This window comes from Falco cherrug, chromosome 8, assembly GCF_023634085.1.
Source record: "Falco cherrug isolate bFalChe1 chromosome 8, bFalChe1.pri, whole genome shotgun sequence".
Taxonomy (NCBI): Eukaryota; Metazoa; Chordata; class Aves; order Falconiformes; family Falconidae; genus Falco; species Falco cherrug.
This window is the reverse complement of record NC_073704.1, coordinates 11033490-11047963: the sequence shown is the minus strand read 5'-3', so window position 1 is coordinate 11047963 and position 14474 is coordinate 11033490. Positions and strand designations below refer to the sequence as shown.

At 43.5% G+C, this 14474-nt stretch overlaps 1 protein-coding gene across 1 annotated transcript in view; it reads left to right on the top strand.

The window, feature by feature from the left end:
• The window catches only part of CPS1 (carbamoyl-phosphate synthase 1), a 99984-nt gene that overhangs the window by 63756 nt on the left and 21754 nt on the right, over nucleotides 1-14474 (top strand). Inside the window, exons 25-28 of the mRNA XM_005441511.3 lie at nucleotides 140-321; nucleotides 8427-8621; nucleotides 9167-9234; nucleotides 11425-11500. Coding sequence (XP_005441568.2) covers nucleotides 140-321; nucleotides 8427-8621; nucleotides 9167-9234; nucleotides 11425-11500 — 521 coding nt within the window. The remainder of the gene's footprint in view (nucleotides 1-139; nucleotides 322-8426; nucleotides 8622-9166; nucleotides 9235-11424; nucleotides 11501-14474) is intronic.

Genomic DNA, 14474 nt, shown 5'->3' with positions numbered 1-14474 from the left:
TTTCTTGCTCTGAGCTGACAGGAGGCAATGCTGGTGGGTTTTTTGTTTTTCCTTTTTTAAGCTTGAGTGCTGGAACGTCTGTTTATGTTTTCTTCTCTGCATCCCTCCTTTCCTTGCCCACTTTTCTGTCTCCTGGCAGGCAGCAGTGTGGAGTTTGATTGGTGTGCTGTCTCCAGTATCCGCACGCTGCGTCAGCTTGGCAACAAGAGCGTCGTAGTGAATTGCAACCCAGAGACGGTGAGCACAGATTTTGATGAGTGTGACAGATTGTACTTTGAGGAGCTGTCATTGGAAAGGATCCTGGACATCTACCAGTATGAGGTAAAGAAAAGCAGAAGCACAATAAAAAGCCATGAAGCAAATGAAACTTTTCAAAATTCATGTCACTAGCTTGCTTTGGCGGAGCAGCTGGGGGTGAGGGGGGAGAGCTTGCTAGCAAAAGCTGTTTGGTTTGGATCCCGATGTTGCATTTTACACATCGTTGATGTTCCTAGCAGACTGCTCAATAATGAATGCCAAATAAATATTAAATTATTTTGCAAGATGCCATATTGTGCAATATTTACAAGCCGATTTAATTTGCTGCACAGTCATTTATCGCACAAATTGTTCTGCCCTTGCGGTGCTGAGCTTTAGCATAAGCATATCCTTGGCTTTAAGCACAAGCATTCCCTCTGAAGAAGTAAAACAACTTATGTGCATAACGGTAACGTGTGCTCAAGAACAGGTTGCAGTCATGGCCTTGTTGGCCATGCAGTGGCAAGACAGTGGCAACGTGAAGAATGTGGTCCAGCACGCAGTCAGGAAGATCGGGAAGGGGCATTGGAATGGCCATCAGACCAAAACGTGTTCCAGCTCCCGATCCAGACATTGCAGTTGTTTGTTAGGAGGTTTCAAGTGGTCAGAAGTGCTGATACTAAGAGATGGAGATGGGTCCCAGTCAGATTTGGTGATGGGTGATACATAATCTAATCAATCGGTCCCACAATGGAAAATGTTGCTTTCTAAGTGGTGACACACTCATCTTGGATTTGTGGCTGAAGCTTTCGAAGGTGCTTACCGGAACTTCATCTCCCTTGAAATTCAGTGCAAGCTGGATGTGTAACTTGCTGAAGCGACTTTGCAGAACCCGGGCCATGTTAAACATATGATTCCTCTAGGCTCTTTTTCCCAGTACATGACAATTTCATTTCATCTCATCTCCTTTGTGATTGGGTGCCAGTTTCTAAAATGGCTTTATAACCTGGCCATACTTTGATCATTCCCAAATTTGGAGCCAAACCAAAGCACATCAGAACTCAAGTCCTAGTCTCTAGGCTCTGTTCTTAAACCATTTGTAAAATACTGTCTAGGAGCATTTTTAGATTGCATGTTGATACTTTCCTATTCGTTCATGTTGGTTTACCTCTTCAAATTTTCATAAAAACAGGGACTGTTACTGGAAAGCATAGATTTAGGATGGACCAAAAGACTGGTGGCTCTCTGGAGTCTTAAAGGCTAGTCTTTGACTGCTTTATAATTATCCATAAGACTAAGCTCTGTAAGCATTGAACTCTTGTTTACTTAAGCAAAACTGAACTTCTGAACTTGGGTTGTGAAGGAAACTGGTGTGACAGTTTGTCAGATAAATAACACTAATGAAACACAGCATCTAATTACTGCAGGATCAAAGAGAAGGTAGAGATAGGTGATGAGGGAGCAACTACTCATTAAAACACGTAGTGCTAGTAATTAGCAAGTTGGGTAAGAAAAACATGTGAAAGGAATAATGCATACATACTGAAACTTGCATTATCGGGCTTGTCACAGCAGGGGTCGGTGAGTTTGATGGGAGGCATTGCAGATCTTAAGGTCTAATAGCAGCACCCTGTGGTACCCAGAGGTGAAGGGGAGGGCCGCTGTTGGCAGTTCTCTAGCTCAGCCAGCTATGCTCATCAGGTGGGCTATGCTTATGCTTCCGGGCATGTTTTTAGCCTGTCCTGCCTGTGAAGTAAACAAAAAAATGATTGTTAGAGGAGAGAGGGTAGGGAGGGGACAGCAGGAGCTGAGGTGGTGGGAATAAAAAGGGCGAGAAGAGAGTTGGGAGTCTGCAGAAAATTCTGCTACTCCGACTTGGATATGAAAACAACCAATTTGGTGTTTGCTCTGGAGCTGTTAGAGACATCAGGGCCTGAGCCTAAGCATCCAAAGCTAAGGTTGTGCAGTCTAATGAATCCCAAGATGAGTTATAAATACTCAGATGTTTTACAACACTTTTCTTAAGTGGTGACAAAAGGGAATGGTATCATTATGCCCCATTTACAAGTAGGGAAACTGAGTCTCTGAGGGGTAAAAAGACTACAGAGTCATGCAAAAAGATGTAGGCAGACCTGGGGACAACCTCCAGATCTCCAGCAGAGTGTAGTCTGAAACATAGTATTTGCTATATTTCCTTCTTTCTTTTTTTTTTTTAAAAAAAAGAGTGAGCCAAATGCTAATAACCCGTTAACAGAATACTTCCTCAGGCAAATGCAGTTGGAAGTTGGTCCCTAAGGAAACAATCAAGTTAAAAATTCAGGATCTGATTCTGAGATCTCTCACCAAGCTTGCAGATAACTCTCTCTCCCAACTTCACATACAAACCATGAATAATGCCATGATTTCAGATTGATCTTTTAAACTCTTTAGCTCATTAACCTCCTCTAGTGTTCCAATGTACAATGAACAGTGGCAAATACTCGGAAGTCCTAAATGGTTGGCAAACCACAGGGAAAACTATCAGCAAACAATGGACACAACCCTTTGCCCTCATTAGAGATGATACATCAACTCCCTAAATGTTGTTAGGATTAGTAGAAAACCTTGGGTAACTATTAAGCTTAAATCAGTAGGTGCACTGATTGTCCCAGTTTTTCTGATTAGAAAAATTAGGCTGCATGGAGGAGCAAGATTACCAACAAGACTGGGGGGGCTGGAACTTGCCTACCAAGAGCTGCTCACAGCTTTGCACAGTCCTATCCCAGGGTCATACTCAGCTGTCCCTCCTCAGAAAAAGAAGCTCTCCCACGTGTCCCCTTTTACTTCTTCCCCTCCAGCCGACATTCACAGCTGCTCTGACTCACCGGAGACTGAGGTCTGCACATCAGTGCTGTGCTTTGGAGGGAAGTTTAATTTACTGTGAATATGTAAAGTTAGCTGGTAGTCTATGAGGACAATAATTTTTAAAAAAGTAAAATTCCTTCCCTCAGATTTATTGCCTTTTTGTTTCCAGAGAAGATGTTCCCTTTTTATTTTAATATCTATCTGCTTGAGGGCCTCTTCTGATTCTTCTTCCGTTTCTAGGATCATTCTGAACCAATTCATAAAACTAAAGGAGGCTCTTAGGTACAATTTTAATGGTCTAATTTGTTTTCAAACTCGGGTAAAAAGAAAACCCAACTCTATTACTAATGACATAAAAGCAAGATAGTAATAAAAGGAATGATTTTTGTTATAAAGGGAGGAATAATTCTCTCTATGCTTTTTCACTAGATTTTTTGTAGCATATCTTTTAAAGATATGTAATGGAAGGATGTTATTAATTTTCTTTAGAATTAAAATATGGGTGATGACAAAGTGATAGGCAGTGGAGTCCGTTTCTGTCTGCCCGCATTTCTCAGTGGAGCAGTCCTATTCACTAGCAGGTCAGTGGGCTGCTCTTTGGGCAAGAGTATGCTTTGGGAATTAAGAGCAGGATTTTAAAGGAAGAAGTGTGCAGCAGCTGAGTCTCAATTTATCATAGAATCATAGGATGGTTTGGGTTAGAAGGCACCTTACAAACATCTAGTTCCAATCCCCCTGCCATGAAGGGACCTTAAAAATCATCTACCATGGGCAGGTATGCCTTCCACTAGACCAGGTTGCTCAAAGCTCTATCCAGCCTGGCCTTGAACATTTCCAGGGACTTGGCAACCCATTCCAGTGTCTTGCCACCCTCACAGTAAAGAATTTATTCCTTATATCTAAGTCTAACCTCTTTCAGTCTAAAACCATTACCTCTTGTCCTGTCACTACATGCCCTTGTATAGAGTCCCTCTCCAGCTTTCTTGTAGGCCCCCTTTGGGTACCAGAAGGCTGTGACAAGGTGTCCCTGGAGCCTTCTCTTCTCCACGCTGAACAACCCCAACTGTCTCAGCCTGTCTTCATAGGAGCGGTCCTCCAGCCCTCTGAGCATCTTCCTGGCCCTCCTCTGGACCCGCTCCAACAGGTCCATGTCCTTCTTCTGTTGGGGGCCCCAGGGCTGAACACAGTGCTCCAGGTGGGGTCTGATGAGGGTGGAGTAGAGGGGGAGAATCACCTCCCTTGGCCGGCTGGCCACGGTTCTTTTGATGCAACCCAGGATTTTGTTGGCTTTCTGGGCTACAAGCACACATTGCTTGGCCATGTTGAGCTTCTCATGCACCAGCACCCCCAAATCTTTCTCCTCATGGCTGCTCAAAATCCATTCTCTGCCCAACTTGTATTTGTGCTTGGGATTGCCCTGACCCATGTGCAGGACCTTGCGCTTGGCCTTGTTGAACTTCATGAGGTTCACATGGGCCCACCTTTCAAGCCTGTCAAGGTCCCTCTGGATGACATCCCTTCCCTCCAGCATGTCAACTGCACCACACAGCTTGGTGTCACCAGCAAACTTGCTGAGGGTGCACCCAATTCTAGTGTCCATGTCACTGACAAAGATATTTAACAGCACTGGTCCCAGTAATGATCCCTGAGGAATGGCACTCATAACTGGTCTCCACCTGGACACTGAGCCATTGAATGCAACTCTTTGACTGCAAACATCCAGGCAGTTCCTTACCCACCGAGTAGTCTGTCCATCAAATCCATGTCTCTCCAGTTTAGAAACAAGGTTGTCATGTGGGACAATGTCAGATGCTTTGCACGAGTCCAGATAGATGACATCAGTTGTTCTTTCCTCATCCATCAACACTGTAACCTCATCGTAGAGGGCCACCAAATCAGTCAGGCACAATTTGCCCTTAGTGAAACCAGGCTGGCTGTCACCAATCATACCCTTTATTTTCATGTGCCTTAGCATAGCTTCCAGGAGGATCTGCTTGATGATCTTCCCAGGCACAGAGGTGAGACTGGCCAGCCTGTAGTTGTCTGCATCTTCCTTATTCCCTTTTTAAAAATGGGGGTTAAATTTTGCCTTTTCTAGTCAGCAGGAGCTTCACTGGATTACCACAGCTTCTCAAATATGATGGACGGTGCCTTAGCCACTTCATCCACCAGTTCTCTCAGGACCTGTGGATGCATCTCATCAGGTCCCATTGACTTATGCACCTTCGGGTTCCTTAGATGGTCTCAGACCTGATCTTCTCCTACAGCAGGTGGTTCTTCATTCTCCCAGTCCCTGCCTTTGCCTCCTGCGACTTGGGCTGTACGGCTGGAGCACTTGGTGAAGACTGAGGCAAAAAAGCCATTGAGTACCTCAGCCTCTTCCATGTTCCAGGTAGTCAGGTCTCCCGTTTCCTTCTGGAAAGTGCCCATGTTTTTTTCTAGCTTGCCTTTTAGCACTGAGATACCTGTAGGTTTTCTTGTTGCCCTTCGCATCCTTGGCCAGCTTTAACTCTATCAGGGCTTTTGTTTTCCTAACGTAGTTCCTGGCTGCTCAGGCAATTTCTGTATTCCTCCTGGGCTGCCTGTCCTTGCTTCTGCCCTCTGTAGGCTTCCTTTTTGTGTTTGGGTTTGTCCAGGAGCCCCTTGTTCATCCAAGGAGCCTCCTGGCGTTTTTGCTCAACTTCCTCTTTGTTGGGATGCATTGCTTCCTCTGTGTTGGGACACATTGCTTCTGAGCTTGGAGGAGGCGATCCTTGAATATTAACCAGCTTTCTTGGGTGCCTCTTCCCTCTGGGGTTTTATTCTATGGTACCCTATCAAGCAGATCCTTGAAGATGCCAAAGTCAGCTCTCCTGAAGTCCAGGGTAGTGTTCTTGCTACTGCATGCTCCTCACTGATCTAAGGGTCTTGAACTCCACACTTTCATGGTCACTGCAGCCATGGCTGCCCTTGAGCTTCACATTCACCACCAGCTCCTCCTTGTTGGCGCAAACAATGCCCAGCATAGCCCCTCTCCTCATCGGCTTCCCCTATCACTTGGAGAAGGAAGTTATTTTCAACACATTCCAGGAACCTCCTGGATTGCTTGTGCCCTGCTGTGTTTTCCTTCCAACAGATATCAGGATGGTTGAAGTCCCCCATGAGGACCAGGGCTTCTGAATGTAAGGTTGCTTCTGCCTGTCTATAAAGGGCCTCATCCACTTGGTCTTCCTGATTTGGCAGCCTGCAGCAGACCCCCACTGTAATGTCATCTGTCCCTGTCTTCCCTTTAATCCTGACCCATAAGCTCTTGGTCGGCTCCTCCTTCTTCCCCAGGCAGAGCTCCCTGCACTCCAGCTGGTCACTGACATAGACAGTGACACCCCCTCCGTGTCTTCCCTGCCTATTCTTCCTAAAGAGCCTGGTGAAAAGGGAAAAAAAATTATCTCCTGAACTGTATATTAGCATGTTCAGCAAATAATAATCTTGAAGACCTTGGGATAATAAATGCTGCTTAAATGTCATACGTTTTAGTGGATTTTTATTATGGTAGGAAATTAACCATATTATTGTTGAGCAGGGTTTGCAGTAGCATTTATCATCTGTTTTTTCTCGGTCACTTCTAGCCCATCCTGCCCTCAGCTTGCAAATTGTCCACTCTAAATCCCTTTAAATCCCTCATTAAGAAGTCCCTCTTCCAGAAGGCCAGTGGGGCTAACTTTCTTCAGGAAAAACACACTTGTTAATTAAAAGAACATTGATAGTCTAAAAGTTAGATCCAAACTGTGGATCTCTTTATTTATGTTTCTCGTTTGTTAGGGATGGGTAAAAGTGTGTAAACCATATTTGTTTCAAAAGAGCTCTTCACTGCAGCTGTACTGTGGGCCTGATTCTCCTTTGGGCAAAGTTTCACGAGCTTTAATTTGGAAGTAAAGTACCCTTAATTTAATTACCCTCAATTATTACATAATCTAAAAGTAACTCATATCCTCATAATTGTTGTGGATCCTCTAAGGCCTTTTTTTACTATTGAAAATTTTCAAACCAGACTACATTGTACTTGAAAGCATTAGGCATTCTTATGTAAAAAAAATGCCCATATTTGCACCTGAAGAAGGATGTGTATTTGCAAGCAAGCTCACCTGTCTCTTGTTATTTGCCATTTATTATTTCCTCACTTAAAATGTTGTTGTTGCCCAGTGAAAGACATGAAATTTGCCATTGTGGCTGGGGGATGCTGTGCCACCTGTCCTGCCTCATCCATGTCTGGAATTGAAGTGCTTGCAAATAGCCTGTGAAGAAATGAGCATGTATAACAGTTTGGCTGAAATACTTGTTACTATTTTGTGCACTACCAGAAATGAGGAGCTAGTCAGGAATAATGAGGATGAATTAAAATAAAGGGCTAAGTGTATCCAGAGTAATTGACTATCACAGGCTGTCTGATAGATTTGGCTCTGTTGAACAAAGACTCTGCTTTGCTTTGTAGAGGCCAACAAGGGGTCAGCAGTGGGCACTCCTCGAAGATAGGCTTCTGAGGCTAGGAAAGGTTATTTGCTTAGCAAATAGCAGTGCTGGCAGGAAAAAAAAATCCAGTTGTTTCCCATTGCCTTTCTGCTGGAGGTTACTGCCTTGCAACTCTAGTAAAAAAGAATTTGCATGAATGTCTGCTACTCTGGAAGTCTCTGACCATGAGCATGGGAAAGGGTGTTTTCTCAGAAGAGCTAGACTGAGAAAGGGGTCTTCTTTTCCCTTACTGGGGAAAAGGGGGATTGAAACATCTTGTTTGTTCATGCTACCAAAGGCTGCAGCAGAGGACAGGAGTGGGCTCAGTTGAAGTGGTGGTCCTGTGTTCACACGTGTAGGAGAACAGGGGAGGGAGACCTGACCATGCCGAGTAGAGTTTTGAATTTCACTGCGAGGCATCGCATTTTCATAGCACAGTGCCCTTCCTCTGCAAAGCAAGGGAGCCTGTGTCAGCTCAGTGCTTATCCTCACTGGGAAAGCAGAAGCACCTAAACATGACATGCAAACAAAGCAACAGTCTGTGGTTCTAGCAGAATTTATGAAATCTTGGCTTGATGTCAAAAGGCATGTGAATGCTGCAAATTTCTTTGGTTTCCTGGGGAATTTAGCCTCAGGTTACTGGTGGGTTTTGAGTGGCATCAATAAGGATATCATTGCTTGGGAGGCTACACATAATCACAGTGCACAGTCTGGATGCCTCTAGATCAGCACAATTATGATCTATCTTTGCTCGTAGCAACCTGAAAAATTATATAATCTAAATACTGGATTCCTAGTTTTAACAGCCCTTAACGTTAAGCTAACTGGACATGACTGTGCTCCTTTCTGTCTGCCAACAGGGATGCAGTGGTTGCATTATTTCTGTCGGTGGGCAGATTCCCAACAACTTGGCAGTGCCACTGCACCAGAGTGGAGTAAATATCCTTGGCACAAATGCTCTGCAGATTAACCAGGCAGAAGATCGCTCCATATTCTCAGCTGTTCTGGATAAGTTGCATGTGGCTCAGGCTCCCTGGAAGGCAGTCAGTACACTGGTAAGCTGGGATATGCATCTGGGAAATGATGAAGTAGATACTGGTTATTGGGAGCATCTGCTCAGAGGGACCAACTTAGTGACACATTTCAAGGTTCCAAAAAGATTTGACAGCTTTTTACTGCTGATGTTGAGGAACACTCTGATCCCTGTAAAGTGATGCTATAGGATCACTAGGAGTGGGATCGAAAATGGAAGGGAAGTAGCTTTAAATCACCTTTACATAACATGGGGTATATGCCCAGCAGAAGTTAGCATCACTGTCAGGCTACCCTAGTTTATCCTTCTGGCCTTGGAAACTATTCTAGCAGGTGACATGTTGCCACTGCTCTTTCTTTCCTGGTGAAGCTCTATGGACAGGGAAGGTCTGAAGATGGCAACTCTGGAACCAAGGAGTCATGTATTGCATTCAGCCCAGGCTGTAGTCCCCAACTTCTCTCCATAGTCCTAATGGCTAGTGAAGTGCAAATGCTGTTAAAGCTGAAATTTTGGTATGACTTTAAAATATTTCCCTGTTCACAGCATGTTTTTCCTCCCTTTCTTTAGAGAGATGCAGTTGAATTTGCAGGCTCTGTGAGTTACCCATGTTTGCTGAGGCCTTCCTATGTTCTGAGGTAAGGCTCAGCCATCAGAGCTCGAGTCGTGGGTATGAACTGCAAAAACCTCTTGGAGACAAGGGAGAGTAATTTCATGGGACGTGTGGAAAACGCTGTGCTAGGTGCATGTGGCATAAAGCTGCCCATCTTAACAGGTGGGACAACTGCTCAAACCAATAAAGGAAGCCAATGGATCGCTTATGTCCATCAGGCACAGATCAAAGGTGGAACATAATCATAAGAATTCTGTTTAGCTGCATTACCTTTTTCATATCTCAAGGCCAAAACTACAAACCATCTGGGATATTCTTTAAGGTTTGTGAGACTACTACCTGTGCAATTAAGCCAGAAAATTGTTTGCCACCAGGAAAAACAGAAGGAAACATGCTGAAGCCATTTATTGGGGTTGGCATCTGTTTTCAGAAAATGACAGTGCATCTTTTGAATTCAGCTTCTTATTTGCTAAGCTTCTCTGCTTACAGGCATGGTTTATGTTCCTGCACTGTGGCAGCTGCTTCTCTTCAAATAGACATTGTACAGGGCCACACGTTTCCAACAGCTAGAATTTTTGAAGAAGTTACACCAGTGAGTACACACAGCAAACTCACACGTTCTGAATGATCACTCTGCGAGGAGTTTCTTCATAGCCGGATGACTAGGCAGAGAGAGACAGCTTGCTGGTGAAAATAAATCAGAGACAGGATGCTTTTCGTATGAGAGAGAGACACATATCAAAATGATGAGGCACAATATATCTTTTCAGGGGAGAAAAAAACCCAAAACATTTTATTTGAAAAGAAGAAAAGTATGTTCAGCCCTCAAGGAAATATCCTTTAGAAGAGACTGCTGAATGACTTTTCTATCCAGTTTCTGAAGCTTGCAGTGGGGTTGAGAAGCAAAGTTAAAAAACAGCACTTGGATCAGGAGGATAAGCTAGAAACTGCTCCTGATGTAATTCCCCAGATTTTTAGGGAACACTTCTTTTAGCCTGTTGTTTCCATCCATATTAAATTTAGTATAGGCCCTTTCCGTGTAAGTATTTGCTAAAGGGTATTTGTGCAGGTTAGGGGGACTTCAGGGAGAAAGATGAAACTGGAGGATGTAAAACTTGAGGAAACAGAAAGCAAAAAGCCCTAGCACAGCATGCTCTCTGGCCTCTATTTGCAGAACAGCAGCAAGTCCGCAGCTAGACTTCTTTGTCCTTTGAACAAATACGGCCAGTTGCCTTAGAAAACTAAATGCGTTTCCCCACCAATTACATACTGGATGCACCAGCTCACATCCTCAGTGGTGCTACTGACATAGGTCCATGGATTTAATTGAACTCTATTGATTTACATCAGCTGAAGAGGTAGTTGGATAAGCATAATTACCTAGGTACTTGTGTCTATTTATCTGAGGCTAAAGTGACTGATTTTGTGGGATGGATCCTTTCTCCACTTTTCCCCACTGCCTCTGTGAGCTTGCCCATTGAAGCAAAGGGCACACTGAGCATCAGTAGTAGAAGTGATCAATGTACCATCCTTTTTAAAAGATGCTTGTCCTTAAAAGGGACCTGAATCACTCTCAACCTCCGTTCTCCCAGATCCCTCTCTCTGGTATTACTGACAGCTCAGTTTCAAAGTAGTTTTCAGATAGAATATCTGTATCTGCTGTGCCTCTCCCTTATAGGCTAAGACTTTAGGGTAGGAACGTAGTGAAGTGACCAGGGAGCAGCTCATTTTCATCTGCATTTACATTGTCACAACCATCACCAGTGGCCTGTGCATTCCTGGCTTCATCTGTCACTGATGAGCAATTGGGCTAAAGTGAGCAAAGCATCTGTTCTGTCCTAGGCTGGCAGCTAACCTGCCCTTATGGTGAAGGTCTGGGTCCTCAGTGGGGCCATCTGGCTGACGAGCCATCTCCTCCGGCTTAGGGGGAGCTTTAAAGACTTGGGTCAGAAAGGGGATTTGGCAGCAGTGCTAACGCTACATAACCGCAGGTCTTTATTTGATTCTTTGTTACGGTTCTGGAGGTCACCCGTCTTCCCTGGGAAGTGTAATGGAAGCATTAGGTACCATCTGCCTTTCTTTCAGTCAAGAGTCGAACAAGTGGCTGGAGTCAGGAGCTTGCTTGGCTAGTCTGTGGTGTGGTGTCTAACAGTGCTGTCTCCCTTGAAGTCAAGAGGGAAGCTGACCTGTCTTCTTTTCTTTGCCATTCTCACAGTGGGGCTGCAATGAATGTAGTCTTCAGTGAAGAGGAAATGAAGAAGTTCTTAGCAGAAGCCACCAGAGTCTCTCAGGTACCAGTCTTCGTGCTGCTACTGCTTTTTCTTCTTGTTTTTGCTGTATTTGTTTCACTGCTACTGTGTTTTCCATCTCTTTGTTTCTGCATTGTGTTTTGCTCACTCTCTCCCTTCCTTGTTTGGGGAGGACCCAGTGAAATTAGAGTTTGGACCAACATAGAACTGATAGCATCTTTCACTCATTTCTGACCTGTTTTGCCCAGCTTCTTTGAACTCAAAATTTTGTCATGGTATCTTCTCTCTTAGCAATTACATTTATGTATTTATTTAATTAATTTACTCATTTAAATGCAGGAAAAATTGCATGGTTTTTCTATGACATGTAACTCTCCAAACCATGTATCGAGTTCTATTTTCCTCTGTCACAAAAGCAGGACTGCTGCCTGCTTACTGTTAATCCAGTGAGATTATTGATCTGCAGAGTATGTAATGCAGAAGATTAAAGCTCTGATTTCTGTTCTAAATTTTTTTCAAAAGTTAAGTTTGGTGGTGTTTTTAAGTGTCTTTTTTTCTAGCAAAGAGAAAGGGATTTGGTCTAGTATGTTGAAATGTAGGGCAATTTCCCAAATATATGAATGTTTCAGAACACAGAAAACAACTCAGCGCCTGAATTTCTTCTATTGTTACCGTCAGTGTTATTGTACAAGGGATGTCTGAAGAGATGAAAATATGGAAGGAAGAAAAAATTAAATGATCGAGGCTGAATAAAGAACATAAAGAATTCACAGTCTAACCTTTCAACAGTCTCTGAATTTGGACTCACCTTCTGGTCTGTTTTCTTCTGAGGTTTTTTTCCCCTGTTTTTTTGGTGGATTTGGTTTATTTTTTTTTTTGAATGGTCGCTATTCAGAACAGTACTATAGCACCATAAACACTACAGTCACAGGGATCTTGGAGGTAAAAATAAGTAAGTCAAAGAGGAGCTCTCTGAAAACACAACTGGCTGTGGAAGCCAGACACGTTACTGCTTACTTGGATTTCTTAGGTGGTTAAAGCTTGAACGAGACCAAAACCATGTGGTTTTCAGGTATATGAGGCAAATGATGGAAGTTTAGCATTTTAGGAAGAAAAGGTGGAATGGAAGGGAGATGTCTTACAAAGTAATAATATTGTGAAGGATAGGTTAGTGTGGAAGCAATCAGACCACTTATTATCATCTTTGAACAACTTCAAAGGCATTTTTGAAAGCAGGAGAGTACCACTGTTAGTTCCATCAGAAAGAATTATGTAACTAATTCTCAAAAGACTACAGAGGCAACCTGTGGTAGAAACCAGACTCAGCAGTGCTAGGCCTCCCAAAACACTTAGCTTCTCTCTGTATTTTATTTTAAGTACTCTGCTTAGTGTTTCCCCACACACTCAGAGAAGCAGACCAGGCAGCATCTTTAAGCCACATTCAGTGGGACAGGTTACTTTCTCATGCTGGTGGATGACTTTGGATGACTTTGTGATGGCAGTGGGTACCCTACAGGAGGCTGAAGCCCAGGAAAGTGATCCTTGGTCAGCTTAACTTGTCACAGCTTGATTGACTCGAATTGGGCAGTGTTGCTCTTTGTTGCTGAGAGGTCTTGTTTCTGGTACAGGAGGTCCTGCTGGGAGTTGAAGTTGTAGAGTCTTGGCAACACATGATGTATTCCTAGGGGAAAAAGTGGGTTTTCTGTAGGATCCTTATGATGTCCAATTCTGTACACAAACAAGGCACTTACTTTTGCTGCAAACGTGACCAGTTGTGTACCATGAGTCTTTTCCTCTCTTAGTGCACCAGATCAGGGTGCTCTGGCCCTGATCCTGCAGAGACTTAGACTAATTTACATGCTAATGTTTTGCTAGTGTGGTCAGACTACTGAAGGAAGGAAGACTTCTTTCTTCCATCCGGTATTTTATATTGACAAAACCTATAGCATAGATGAAGCTAAGCTAGCAAAAATCAAACCTGAACAAAAGTACTGTATTCTGCTTTTAAGTTAGGGAGGGTTTTTTTTCAGTCTTGCCAAGGCTTTGTAGCCTGTGAGTGGTTCCTCAGAAGCTAGCAGTATTAGTTCAGAGCATACAATGAATGTGAGCATCTTTGTGGGACACAAGCTTTAGTTTTCTGGTTACAAAGCCTTACCTAGTTCTGCTTCATCCAAAAGAATGGCTCCAGATAAAGTGCCTGACCAGTGTTGTTCTGTTGTTCAACTAGTTTGCTGTTACGATGTTGTGTCATTATGGCATTTATGTTGTCAACAATGTTCAAAACTTCTCGTGCGAGTTGAGACAGATTAGAGTAAACAAGGTTCTGTGCACGTATAAAATCTTCTGGTGAAAAACTGCAGCAAGACAAAGTTATAGGACACAAGCCACTAAATTTATGAAACAGTGTAGGCTGTGGCATTGTCCTTGCCTGTGAATTTACCCTTGCACTGATAAATGTAAGGAATTGTGTCTTGTAACTTTCGGAGTTGCTTTATATTTTTTCAAGAGGAGCCTTGTGAGCATGCACTGACTGTCATTTATTCCATTTTATTCTCTAATAAATAACAGGCAGTTAATAGTGGATGGGACAAGTAAAATGTTGAGACATAAAGCTGGCCAGAAAGAATGTGGATTAGATTTTTAACTGTCTGTTGGAGCAGGCAGCTGGAAGGAGAAAGCACTAAAGGAGAAGGAAGTGTGTGCTGGCATCCCAGAGATAGGCAGGAGAGGAGAAAGGAAAACAATGTATACCAGGGAACTAATTGAGAGTCAAGGACAGGTCATTCCTGGCCAGCTATAATTGGTGGCAACCTCTTCTTGGGACACTTAGGAAACCAAGCAGAGAAATGAGAAAGGAATGATCAGTTGCCTAAAATATATGACTCTAAAACAGCAAACGGCCACTATACAAAGTCATTAAGTATGCCAAGAATCAATTACTTTGTGAAGCAGTATGTCCAGTGAGATGGCTGGGAGGCTCAGAGGGAGGAGGAATTGAAGATCTTGGAGGTACGGA